The sequence below is a fragment of the Neopsephotus bourkii genome, unplaced genomic scaffold (assembly GCF_033783945.1).
Source record: "Neopsephotus bourkii isolate Nb327-2 ecotype Australia unplaced genomic scaffold, CSIRO-AGI_Nbou_v1 NB_948, whole genome shotgun sequence".
Lineage (NCBI taxonomy): Eukaryota > Metazoa > Chordata > Aves > Psittaciformes > Psittacidae > Neopsephotus > Neopsephotus bourkii.
Window position 1 is genome coordinate 47,297 of NW_026901442.1, and position 14,204 is coordinate 61,500.

At 40.5% G+C, this 14,204-nt stretch overlaps 1 protein-coding gene across 1 annotated transcript in view; it reads left to right on the forward strand.

The window, feature by feature from the left end:
* Positions 1–2,829: 2,829 nt before the first annotated feature.
* FCHO2 (FCH and mu domain containing endocytic adaptor 2) overlaps positions 2,830–14,204 on the forward strand; it is an 85,704-nt gene continuing 74,329 nt past the window's right edge. The window contains exons 1-2 of the mRNA XM_061358599.1: positions 2,830–2,996; positions 11,681–11,772. Coding sequence (XP_061214583.1) covers positions 2,967–2,996; positions 11,681–11,772 — 122 coding nt within the window. The 5' untranslated portion in view covers positions 2,830–2,966. The remainder of the gene's footprint in view (positions 2,997–11,680; positions 11,773–14,204) is intronic.

Sequence of the window (14,204 nt, forward strand, 5' to 3'; positions counted from 1 at the left end):
TCTCTTAAGTTCTTCAAACCCCTTCGGTGAGGTTTGTGTTGTGGTTCTTCATCTACAACCATGTAGATGACAAAAACAGGAGAGGAATCGCTTTTTCTTAACTCTCCACTGAAAAAAATCAGTAATCCAGAAAACTACATGGGTCTTCCATGAACACTGCAGAAAATATTCAATGGTAATTGTTCTATTATACAGGATTAAATGTGAGGTGATGGCTATCAAAATTCTGTTCCTTTCTGTCCATCCCCTTTGCACCAGGAGAACAATGGAACAATTGTACTGAGACAAACAGTCTACCTAACCCAGTGTCCTGTCCTTGGCAGCCAATACCCAAGAAACAGCATAAGCTTGAAGTACAAAAATGATACTATTGCAAAGTATTCTAACAGGCTTCACTAACTTGCAGACCAAGGGGCTTCCAGAATGAGTGATATTCCATTGATTTTGTATTTAGTGATCCTTTAAGAATTTCTAGGGAAGCCTTGAAAATTTGTCCAGTTTCCCCTTCGTTCTAGCTTGACTGAAATCTCAGCTTGGGCATTCACTAGGAGGTATTTTTCATTTTTAACTCACCTCTTCTAGTCTTACTTGTGAGTTCTCTACCTCATATTCTTTCTCAGTTGTCTTTTTCCAGGCTGAAAAATTCTAGTTTACTTGGCGGCTGTTAGCTCCTACATCTTGGATTCTTTTTTGTGGCTTTTATCTCAGTCTTCTGAGGGGCTTGTTTTTGTTGTTGTTGTTGTTGTTGTTGGGCCTTTTTTGTGCTGTTGGGGTTTTGTTTGTGTCCTGGGTTTAGCAGTAGCAGTCATTTTTCTCCTTCTTGGTAGCTGGTGCAGTGCTGTGTTTTGACTTTCGGGCTGGGAACAGAGCTGATAAAAATGATGTTTTGGTTTGGCCAAGGACTTTGTGAGCCTCATGCTCTGCCAGGGAGGAGGGAAGCTGGGAGGAAGCAGAGACAGGACATCTGACCCAAACTGACCAAAGAGGTATTCCATACCACAGCACGTCATGCCCAGGAGGTAACAGAGGGTTACCTGGAAGGGCTAGTGGACTGCAGGGTTGGAGGAGGTATCGGTCGGTGCTTGGTCGGGCTGTATATAGCTGGTACTGTATATAGCTGGTCCCATAACCTCAAGACCTCATGTGAATGTTGTTTAGAGTCTGCCAGCTTCTAGAATAAACTGGCTCAATATTGACACAGCACATAAAATCGCCTCCTCATCACAGCTCCAAGTACTTACACTGAATTTTAAATTAAAATGTGAGATATTGTGTGCTGGTACTTGCTAAGAGCTGCTGCTGGGTACTATGCAAGAAATATGATTAAAAATCTGTGGAAACACTCACTTGATGTTGCCATGGCACTGGCAAAGTGCATGGACTGATCCATTCTTCATTTGTGCTCATTACATAATATCTAGCAGCACATAAAGCAAGGTAATCAGTAATCTAGGATTTTCTTACCAGGAGCAGTCTCCAAAGAAGCATGGGTCAACAGAGCTGCCCGTGCTACTTTGATGGATAAGAGACAAGATTGCCGTGAAGCATGTATAGGAAAGTTTAAAAACAGTCCTTTGGTGCTGGTAGTGCTCATTTTATGACAGCATGTGGAGTTAAAGTTCACTCCTTAGAAGTAAATTCTGTTGTGGGGAATTCCAGTGTGCCTTACGAACACAGCTACTGATCCTGATCATCATCCCTATCAAAGTGGATTTCTATATAACTGTACCTATGCTGCAGGATGCCTTGTTCTGCTCTATGCCTTCCTAGTGTCTTAGAGAATGAAAGCCAAAGGACATTGGTATTAAGTCAGGCAAGATTTTTCAAACCAGAAATGATAGGGTTTCAATGAATGGGAAGGGAAGACCTTGAACACCCAGAACAGAATATCAGCTTCTTACTTTTTGTACCTTGGATAAAGCTTTGTGCTGACAAAGCCATGATAAAGTGCTTACCACATGTTTGCAAAGGATGGCAAGCTGCAGTCCTTCACATTACTGGTGAAACCTGGCCCTCTGGTTTTAGTCCACAATGAAAAGCTAACTGCTGTCTTGGGCAACAAATCATCCCACCAACGTATAACAGGAACTCTTGTGGTGCCCAGAAAGAGCCCAGTGGTGCCAACTCTGCCATGAGTAGTATATTGAGATACTGCCACCGAAAAGCAGCATGGCAGGTACAGACTGGACACAGATGGCACTTGAGCTGTATTCTGGTCCAGCCACCAGCACCATCCCAATGGCTAACACATCAAGCAAATGAGAGTCTGGAAACTGAACTTCAACTGAAGAGGAATGCTTGAAGCAAAGAGTTTCTCCAGGCTCTCTGGCTTTAGGTGAAGAGCATCGTTTTTTTTAGGAGCACGCCACAGGGACTGTAAAGCCCTGTGAGAGCAGGCAGCTGGGAGGATATGATGCAGTTTATCCACAAGGCTCCCAGCAGGACTAGTCTGAAGGACTACCTGCTCTGAGACCCTGGCTGGAACGGCGCTTGGCCTCTTCCAACAGCACGAATCTCTCCCCTGCGCTCTGCTGCACCCCTGGTCACTGAACACGATTTTACTACACGTCCTTGGCCCTAGCCCGCTGCAACGACGGCGGTGTTCCCGCCGAGCGCGGTGCCCTCCCTCAGCGGATGGCCTCCCACCCGTCGCCGCGAGCGGGCGCTGCCGAGCCCCACCCGCGGCCCAGCAGAGCCACCACAGCGGCCGCCGCGCGCCGCCTGGCTGCGCATGCGCCTGTGTGTTCGGGAACACACAAGCGTGTACACACGCCGTACGCCTGCGCAGGCCGCTGGGGGCCGGCGGCAGTTGTGCGCACGCGCGGCCGGGGGTGGCGGGCCCGTGTAGAAGGCGGTGGCTGTCCCGTCACGGGAAGGGCGGTGCGCCGCGGAGGCGCCCCTTTCCTCCGTCGCGTCTCCGCGCCTGCGACGGCAGGGGCTGGGCCGGGCTCACCGGCTGCGGGCTGATGATGGCGTACTTCGTGGAGAGCTTCTGGGTAGGGAAGCGCTGCGGGATGTTCGGCCGCGCCGCGGGTGGAACGGGCAGGGCACTGCTCGGTTTGGTGCAGCTGGGGTCTCCGCCTGCGGGAGCAGCCTCGGCTCTTACGCCACCCCCGGGCCTGGGCCTTGCCGCGGGAGGCGCGGCGGGGAGCGGTGGCCGCCACGGCTCGCTTCGGGCGGGTTGACCCGTGGGTGAAGCGGGGTACCTGTGTGCTCTGCCGCTAACCTCGCCCGAGTAGCTCGCCTTGGGGGACCGGCGCCCCCTGGCCCTGGCCGGGCCCACCTCCGGTGCTTGGGGTGCCTGGGGGAGGGCCGACGGGGGGCCGCCGGGAGCCGGGCAGGGGATGCTCAGGGTCTCGCCTTCGCAGCAGCGCGGTGCGCGGATGTGGCTTGGGCTGCGGTCCGGTCTCTCCCCGTTAAGCCTCCCGAACAGTGCGGTTGTCTAGGGGAACAGCATCGACTGTAGCAACTTAACAGTGGTATCACGCAGACGCCCAGCTGCGGCTCGGAGCTCTGTGCTTTTGTACCGGTGGACTTGTCTGTATCTGCATGTCAGAAGGTACAGCCTGAACTGGAGTCAGCTAGGGAAACAACAGGCGTTACAGTCTGCTTTAGAAACACAGTCTTTCAATCATTTCTGCACACGTAGATGTTTTTCCAGTGGGTAGAGATATATGGAGAAAATAGAAAATACGGATTTGGATTATTATTAACACTGACATGGAATGACAACTTGTTTTCATTGTCACTGTAGCTTGTCTGACACGTTAAAGTAAGCGTTCTTGTAATCATTGGGCTCTTTACAATGTTGCTATTTCTTTGCGTGTTTAAGCTTCAGCGTGCATCTCTAGCAATAAGGAAACACCAACATGGGTATTTGTTGAGCCTGAAACAAAATGGAAGCAACAGTTGTCCTTAATGCTTCAGGAAAACTAATTTCGTGAATACAATGTACTATTCTTGACTATAAAGCATAGCTCAGGCCGGGTTTCATGTTCTGTTTGCAGCGTTGTATTTAATTTTGACTTTTTGAGTTTTGCTTTCAACAGAATATTAAAAGCTAATGAAACAAGATATTAGATTTGCTCTCATGGCATAGAGATCCACTTAATTTGAAGCCCCAGGGTGGGAGATCACTATTAATATATGGAAATTTTTTATCTTTCATAAAAATAAAATTGAATTAACATGTTTTCATTGGAAAATCTCATCCTAAAGATTAAAGCACAACTACCATAACTGAAATCAAAGACTTTTCTGAGAAAAAAGTTAATATGGAAATCATAAGATTGCTGTTAAAATGTATTGAATGCATAATGACTAAAAATAATGAAAAGAAATCCATAAGGAAAAAGAAAGGCAGTATTGTGTGAAACTTCGGAATAATTATCATCTATGGGATGGGATGCTTATACTTTCTATGATATGAAAATTATTCCAAAACATAATAGTGAATAATTTGAGGTACGTGCTTCCACCAGTTTGCCTCTGAAATTGTGCTTTGGAAACGAAAGTCTGCATTTTGAGCTCTAGGATGCTCCCTTGATTTGATTATTTGCTGTAATTGATAAGACATCCAAAACTTGAAAGACTTAACTGATTTCTTTAGAAGATGGGAATGACATGTGAATGTGTATCAATTTCTTGCACACTATTGGGGCTGCTGCCTTTTAAGAACTTCACAAAAGTGTTTGTGTAAACAAAACAAATCTTAGCTTCTTTGTTGTAATAGTCTTCAACCTTATACTTCAAGCTTATAATGAGACCTTTGTCTTGTACTGCTTTTAAAAGTCTATTAGTAGTTGCAATTTGTTGTCGTTGTTGTTAGATGTAAGAAATCTGGATGCTTTATGGACCTGCTGTTTGTTGACTGATTGTAAGAGATCAGAAACAAGACTGCTTTCACGATTTGTAAAGTTGAAGTATGGAGATCTGTCACTCGAAATTTTTTTCTGTTGCTTTAAAATGGTAGGGTCTTGCTAATTGAGCACAGCAATCCAGAGAGGAAGTTTTTAAAGTTGGTAGGATACAGTTACTTTTTTGTGGTATCAAAAATTGTTAACTAGTAGCACAGCCTATAAATGGCTTTGATTCTTGTGACTGAGTTTTAGGCATGCAAGTCAGGTGGCCAAACATTCCCAACTCCTACTTAGGATGTTGTCATAAAACATTGGGTGCTTGCTGCTATGTATGTGCTACATCAAAACGGTGATGTAATTTAAAGGGAACACTGGCTGGTGCAGGTGATATATTTGTTAATTGTGTGTTAAAGCTATGTCAAGTGAACAAGAATAGCCCCTTCTGACCAATCATCATTAACTTATTGAGTGTTTTAAATTAATTTGATTAAACTATTGGAAATTTCATGTATAGCTGGAACAGGTCTCTCTGTAATCCTGTGCTTGGTAACTCTAGTAGTCCTGGGGTATGAAAATACATGTTTAAATTTGCTTGGTGAATTCCTCTTATTTTATCTTTTTAATTTCTTGTGTTACAGCTTTTGAGAAAGGAATCCTCTTCACAGCCATTCTTCCCATGAGCTTTTGTAACATGTAAAGGCTGGTGATATCCAGGCTTAATAATCTTAGTTTTGTGAACAGGCTTGCTCTAGTAAGTGTAAGACGTGTTGTGTTACACACTTACATGATATGAGTGACACTGAGACTTGTCAAGCATGTATCTGGAGTTCCATTTGTATGTTTACAAAGTGCTATTTTTCTGCTTGGCATAGAGGTGGATGTTCAGTTTCTGGGAGCTGTTGTGCAATATTTAGTCTCCTCCCTCTGCCTGCGTGCATCTAGCATGAGTTGGCAACTTTCCATCTTCATGTTCAAAAAATATTTTTAATTATCTAGACATAGAGGAAAATATCTGCCCTTCATATATGTAGAGCTTTCCTGGAGCCTATATTTGTTTAATTTATTGAAGCTGGAAGAAGGAAATTGAAATTGCTGCCTTCTTTTGTGTTCAAACATCTCAAAACTTCCAGTACTGAAGAAACTGTGTCTGTGTAAACATTAGGTGACTGCTTTTTTCCATGTTTCAATACTCCCAATTTTCAGTAGCTCTTTCAGACACACAGAAATTGAAATTGAAATTTACTGATAGCTAACTTTTGAAAATATAACAATATATTAATTATATATTATATATATATGTGTATATAAAGTACAGAAGTACTTTCATGTGTATGGGGCCCATAAAATTAAATAATTGCCTAAGGGGAATGGATGAAGCACATGCTGTTTATTTGAAACCGGATTACAGAACAGCAGTATAAAGAATGTTTTTCAGAGCATTGAAAATGGGTTTATACATCTGTCTTGGTTTCACCTGTAACCGTAATTTTTCTCCTTCCTAGTAGCTGGTGCAGTGATGTGTTTCAGCTTTAGTCTGAGAACAGTGCTGGTAACACACCAATGTTTTAGTTGTTGCTAAGCAGTGCTTACCCTGATCTAGAACTTTTCAGTCTCTCATGCTCTGAGAGTGAGGAGGGACATGGGAAGCCAGGAGGGAGCAGACACAGGACACCTGACCCAAACTAGCCAAAGGAGTATTCCGTACCACAGCACATCATGCCCAGTATATAAATGGGAGGTGTCACCTGGAAGGCCCAGTTGGCTGCTGTTATCAGTTGATGGGTGGGGAAATTGTATTGTGCATCACTTGTGTTTATTGGTTTTTATTCCTTTCACCTTTTAGTTTTCTATCTCTCCCCTAGTTATTTCCCTTATCATTATTATTAATAGTAGTGGTTTTATATTACACTTCAGTTACTGGGCTGTTCTTACCTCAACCCATGGGATTTATATTTTTTTGATTCTCTTCCCCATCCTGCCTGGAGGGCACTTTTATTGTGTCATATACTTAGTTTTGCTGTGAAAACAGTATTTGCAGCTGTTCTTTTCTTGCTTCTCATGCTCTTGAAACTAGTACATATCTGACCAATGATGGGAACTTTAAAATCACTTTAATAATGGAGAAACATTTGTTTATACTGGGTAAAAAGGCACTGCTATAGTAGAGGGTATTTGAATGGTTTTAGTCCAAAGCGACAGAGCTGGCACTCATATATTTTGGCAGAAACATAGGAAATATGTACTCCTTCTGATTGCCTGGAAGTTGCTGCTTTACCAAATGTAGCCTTTAAATTCAGAATCATCTCTATATGCAGCACACAAATTTATTTTTAAGAATTTTCAAAGTCTGTTAACTAGCTCAGTGAAACAGAGTTCCTGTAATCTGCTTCCTGTTATGCACAAGTCATGGAAATGCTGAATTCTGACTTCACATTTGCTGACATTGTTACTTTCATTTCCATGAGGAGATCATTGCAGTTAGTTCTTATGAAGGTAAATGGAAGGACTGTCTGCCCATGCTTTCTGTGATTTTATTTTGTATTCAAGGTTGGCCAGTAATGCCTCCCTATAGGGTTATTTAAGTGAAGTGTTTACTTATATTTGAAGTCCTGTTTCCTCTTATGACTTGCTGTCAGGGTCCTCTATATTATGTAGACAAAATCTCTCATGGCAGTATAAAATGGGAAAACTCAGCAAGAGCACCGGCTTCTGAAGAGAGAGTTTTGTTAGCTTTATGGCAAAAGGAGAAAATTGCTAATGAACTTAAGTAATTAAATTGAGCCTATCTGGAGAGGTAACCACTTATGTTTTGCATTCTCATGCACAATTTTACAGTTGTTTTCTGTGGAGTGATAACAGGATCATCCTTAATAGTGTTTCACCTGCAAAATGACATTCATAATAGCGTTTCAAGCTTACCTGGAAGTCTGTTGCATAGAACCTGATGTTATGCATCACAACAGAGGTTCCGCTTTCTCCAAGATGCAACTTCTAGAAGAATCTGCATCTGACTTCACTGTCTATCTGTCATAGCAGTGCTTCTGAATGGGAGTGGAAGGTCTTATCAATTCCCTCTGCCACATGCCGCATTTGTTTTTGAGTGGGCTGGTACTGGGCTTTTAGTGATCCCAGTTGTTACTGTTGCCACCAGGAAGAAGCAGGTAAAAACACTTCATGAAGAAAAATTGGCTTGACACACAATTTCCATGTATAGAATTTTATACAATGTGTGTGGGGAGGGGCAGTGTAGAGGAAAAGCAATCAAAACACAAATAAATAGTGTTGATGGTATATGTGTATGTAAGAGAATACTTACTTATTTTGTAAATTGAGCTACTTTTTCTCTTAGCCACAGCATACATCTCTGTGTTTATCCTAAATACAGAGCTTTAACTTTGGAGCTTATTACATGAATTTCTTGAGCTACTCTTCAGGAATGTAACTATTGAATGAAGGAGTTGTGGAGAGGACATACAGCTTTCGTAAGAAGAAAAACGTCTGCTCTCTGCACTGAGATTTCGTACTTAATTTGACATGAGTATACATATGTCTCCAAACACAAGTAGAAAACAACATAATTTATAGAATTTAAATCAGGTTTATTGTCAGAACTCTTGATCATGTAAATTATTGAACAGTTTTGAAGTCTAGATATTTGTTCTTATAGGTAGAGCCTGATATTGGTAAGAGAAGCTACATTTGACAATATATTCACAAGTGAAAAAATGCCTTTTACTTCTGCCAGGCTTAAACCATATATGCCCTCCAATCTCAGAGCCCTCTTTGGAGTTGCTGCTTTGTTTAAACCTAAATATTTTTCTTACCTTGCCTCTCAGCCTCTGATAACTACTGAAAATGTATAAAAGATGTGGCTTTCAGGGGACTTTTTTTTTTTAATTGAGAAAAGTATTTGTTCTGTTTCTCTGTTGTGCTTTCTGCTATTCTATGTGAAGTCAGGAAGAAGGGTAGGACTGATTAATTTTTCCACTTAATTTAAGTTTTCTAGTTCATTTGCAGTAACCTTCAGTTACAGATAGGGAACAAGGTCACAATGGGAATTCGTTGTTTTGGCTCATTTCATTCTCCAAAGGTCTGCAAAGTTACATTTCTGACAGATTATCAGCTATCAGGAAGGCTGCAGCCAGAGGTTGGGTCATGGCTGTGCTGCTCTTCCTGTGTTTCTAAAGTGACAGGAAATTTATGGCGCTCCAGTAGAAAATTCCCCATTAAAGCTCCCATTATGAAAAGTTCAGAAGCAGTCTCTGTTCAGCACATTTTGATAGATGTGTTGATTTAGCTAGAATAAGCACCTTAAGGCAAAGGGAAAGAACATTTCTTAAAGGAGAGTTTTATTAGTTATCTGGAAGAAGAGCCTGACACTTACTTGTAAATGTTTATCTCCAAATTTGGGTATGGTAAGAGCTTTGGAGGAGTTAAATAAGAACTTTTTTTTTAGTCATTATTCTTACTGAAAATATTACTGAGGTCTTAATTACAGATTATCCTGGCATTTTTGTGATGCGGTGGCATTCAGGTTTTATACTGAATAAATACAGGAAGATAATAATAAGCTACTTATTAGTGCACTAATGGTTAAAATTATTGTGGGTTTTAGACTACAAGGAAAAATAGGTGGGAATTAAGCTGTTTAAACTGGTTTTTGAAACTGTAAGACAACATTAAAAAAAATTACATTTCTTACAAATTGGTGTTCTTATCCTTCTATTTTTCCAATTTATAAAAGATTTGCTCAGTAGGCGGTCTGCTTAGTTTGCTGTACTTTCATATATTCAGTTTAGTTCTGCTTGTAGTTTTAAGAGACCTTTCTGTAATTGCATTTGTGCCAAACTGATCTGCATTTTAATGAACTTTTTCAGGTTAGAATTTGCTGCAGCTTTAGGAACTGTGATCTTATAGGTGTTTTTTCTTTTTGTTTGGTTTTGTGTTCCCTGATGCTTGAAAGAAGTAAAGCAATTAATCCTGGCTAGTAATGTGAATCAAATGGCCTTCCATTATCTGTTATCTGTAAATTCATGTGTCTGTGCATGGTACCCTTTAAGGCAACTTGCTGTATTATTGACTGATGCAGTTATCTAGTGCAGTTAACTATGCATTATCTAGTGCAGTTAACACTTCACAGAAGTGTGCCTACTACTGTGGCTCCTACAAAGTTCTTCTGTCCACCCATTGCTGCTTCCACTTACATAAACTGGCATGTCACTGCCTGCCGCCTGCTCTTCGCTCCCACCTCTTCTGCTAAACCAGCGCAGCTGTTTGTGTCCTCATAGTGATCTGGATCACGGATCTTTGTTCTTATTTGCCTTTATTATACAGCTTTATTTTTCAGCTGTATAATTTCCTTAATCAGGAGTACCTCGTGGCTGCACAAACAAACTTTTCCGGAAAAGAAGGGACAGAAATACTGTGAGGGGTGTGTGACCAAATTCTCAGGCTTCTCTCACTGGAGATGTAGAACTGCTGCTGTGAAAAGTCCAGGATTTTAAGAAGTATGTGAAGGTCCTTGAGTGCATCCAGAGGAAGGCAACAAAGCTGGTGAAAGGGCTGGAAGACATGTTCTGTGAGGAATGGCTGAGGACTCCGATCTTGTCTAGTTTGGAGAAAGGAGGCTGAGGGGTAACCTCATTGCTCTTTGCAGCTTCCTGAGGAGGGCAAGTGGAGAGAGGTGCTGAGCTCTTCTCCTTGAGATCCAGTGGCAAGAGGAAGCTGTGCCAGGGGAAGCGTAGGCTGCACGTTAGGGAGCATTTGTTTACCAAGAAGGTGGTCAAACACTGGAACTGGCTTCCTAGAGGGGTGGTTGATGCCTAAAGCCTGTCAAGTGTTTAATGGGCATTTGGACAATGCCCTTAACAAGGTGCTTTAACTTTTGGTCTGCCCTGAGGTGGTCGGGCAGTTGGACTAGATGAACCTTGTAGGTTCCTTCCAACTGAACTATTCTATCCTATTCCCTCTTCTTTCCCTTGTACTCTGAACATGCATGCAGTTTTGCTGAGGGCATGCTTCTGTGTCTTTTGTAGCAGCTAGGTGGAGGTAAATGGATAGCTTGACAGGAGGACTTTCCTAGGATCAGTGCTGTATGTTGTGCCATGCCTTGCCTTCCTTTAATTTCTATTGTTGGTTTCTTGTGCCTGGAGGAAGTTCACCACAGTGCCAGAGGTGATAAGATGGCTGAATTTATCAGTGATGAGGGCAATGTTTCCATTTTTATGGTGAGGCACAACTTACTGAAAAATGCTTGTTTTAAAACTGACCTCAAGAATGCACAAAGGGAAGAATACCTGTGAGAAGGATGAGATTAGGGTTTTTTTGGTTTTTGTTGTTTGGTTTTCTGGGGGTTCTTTGACCAATTTTCAAAAAACAGAAAATGATACAATGAAGTGTGAAGAACTGGGGAAGTGGGATATCCAGTGATCTCAAAGTCTGAAGACTAATTGAAGGAAAATAATGAAAGATACAAGAGAATGAAGAGAGAGTACAATATTTAGTATGTGTTAAATAACATGGGAAGTTAAAGAATACAAGAACTGCAGAAATCTAAAAATAAATGGGTATGAATATAACCTAGAAATATGAAGTAGAAGAGTTGTCACTAGAAGGGTAGTGGTAGCTGCTGAGATGGTTTTAGTTTGTTTTACATATAGAGGATTGAAGGGAGCTAATGGCGTCTGGTAAAAAGGTGAGGCATTAGAAATCATTCAGGTCATATAACTTAATTATTGCAGTGCATAGGTTCTATATTTTGTTTTGTAATTGCTTTGGCATGTTGTGTTTCTTAGTTATACTTCCTTTTTATTTATCTTTAGGGGGAAAGGAACAATGGCTTTGATGTCCTCTATCACAACATGAAACATGGACATTTGTCAACAAAAGACTTAGCAGACTTTATAAGAGAAAGGTGAGCATTCATCCTTGGTAATCTTGGCTCTTTAATATGCTGGTTTTGTTTTTTATCTAAGTTTATCATCATGTTTAGTAGTAACATGCAAAATACATAAAAATCAATGAGCATTTAAAAATATGTCTTACATCCTACAAGAATATCTAGGTTTATTACATTCACTTTGAACTGAACAGTGACTCTTAACGTATCAGTTAATAACAAACTTCTAATTTTTCAGGTTTTAATTAAAAAAACGAGTAAAAACCTAGAATTGCCACATAGGTGTCCAACACTTTATTTAAATGAATCCCAACTTTTCTTCATGTTTGGAAGAAAAGCTGTAATTCAAAGTAGCAGACTTTATCAGGCTTTTTAGCAGTTTTTGTCCGTAGATGTAAAATAAAGGTATTAGCAACTGCTCATATGATCTTAAAAATTATACTTCAAGATGATGAGAAACTAAGTTTTTTAAAAGAAAAAGGAGTGATACATAGGGACAAGAAAATAATATGCAGAAAATAACACAAGTTCTTCTCTATGGGGTTGAAAAGAGAGAACCGAAATCTGCAAATGTCACAACTTCCAAAACAGATGACTTAGTGCTGGGTTTAGTTGTTCAGTGAAAGAAGACTGCTCTTGCTGCTACATTTAACAAAACAATTTTCATTCTGGGCAAAATCAGTTGTATGTCTGCTTCAGAATTTTGTCTTGATTCAGTTAGTCTCACCAGATGACACAAGGAGAAGTCTTGCAAAGAGACTGATTGAAGACCTATTTCAGTGAAGGTTTCTTGCAGTAAAGCTGTCCCACAAAGCAGCTTTTGTTTCCTGGAATTTTTCATCAACATTTTAGTTTTGGTCTCAGATAGATCTTAACAGAGTTTATTTTAAGTTTCCACAAAGTTTAACAACCACGACAGGTACTCTGTTGCACTGACATTTGCATAGTTTCAAAGTGAATTGGGGAAAATGACAAATCTTTCAACTGAGCCAGAAACAGGTGAGTTCGAGTGCATGTGTGATGGACAGTCTCCTCTTAGAAGGACTACTCAACACAAGGAATTTTGTGTTTCAAGAATTCCTGATTCCAGAGAGCACCTTATGATGCTATATCTGGCTTGTATTCTTTGCTTGATTATAGTGAATAAATAAAACTTAACAGGTAATTCTACACAAAATTCCTAGCAAAAATTAATGTGGTATTCTAGGGTTTTTTCACTCTGTAAATTTTTCCAAATGAAATTTTAAATGAGGTGTGCCTTTGCAATCAATATGTAAAATATTTGGACCTTTCTCCACATATTAAAAGTGTTTCAGCTGAAGTTTCTGCTAAGTCATTCTAGTGATTTGTAAATGAGACCTTTATTTTTCCCCAGCTAAACAAGTTTAAATAACATTTAAGACTAAAGATATTTAAGACTAACGACATGAGGATCCATATGAGCACTTTATGCTCAGTGAGAGATCAAGAAATTTGTTTTCTGTTCTTGTGTGTGAATAGAAAGTGCCAAAGATAGATGTAGCCTTTTAGCAGCCTTTTTGTTAAAATATGTGGAAAATTTCATTTCTCATTAACAGACTGAAATTCACTAGAATCTTGGTGCTACATTTTAATTTATTTGACAAGGCTTCAGTATCGTTCCTTAAAAGTGGCTTGCCCTGAGTGAAAACTGAAAACTGCTGGATAGGTAGAGACAGGTCTGAGTGGGTGATAATACTTTTAACAAGTTAGAGTGCTTAATCTTTGTATGTACTGTTTGACAGTACTCACCTGGTTGGTCAGGATTGCTGGGTTTCTTTTCATGAAGTGATCTCAGAAAGGGAAGGTGGTGGAGTGTGTCTGGATGTGCAGACTGCATAGGGCACAAAAGACACGTCTGTATGAAGCCAGTCTCTGTCACTTGCGGTGTTGAGAATAGTGTTTTGGTTGTGTGCAGCCTATTTGGGGAAAGGTCTATTGTTCTCTTTTCTCCAGCCTTAGAAATAGTAATGAAAACAGAAAAACTGTTTAGAGTGTGGGAAATGACAATTTTTTTAAACATTTTTCTTTCAAAACTTCTGTAAGAACCTTCTGAAATTGCAGAATTTTTCATCTAAAAAAAAAAAAAGTTTGAAATGTGTTTCTAATAATATACTATTTCTATAGTATATCTGCTGTTCCAACTGGATTATCCTTAGAAGGAGCAGAAGTTTTCCTTCTTGGCTGTGTCGGTTTAGTTGATACCAATTCCATTTTCAACAGTGTTGTTTCACTTTTTGTTTTGGTTTTGATACCTCTTAATGGTCAAGTACTAAAAGAACTGAGACAGTTGGGTCTTTGGTTCAGAAATATGTCATCTGAAAGAGTGAATTTTGTGGCAAGCAATTTGCTCAGTGTTGATAAGTCTTGAATGGAGCACATTATCTGCTGTAAGATAGGTATCTTTGTTACGTTCTTGATAAAGCATG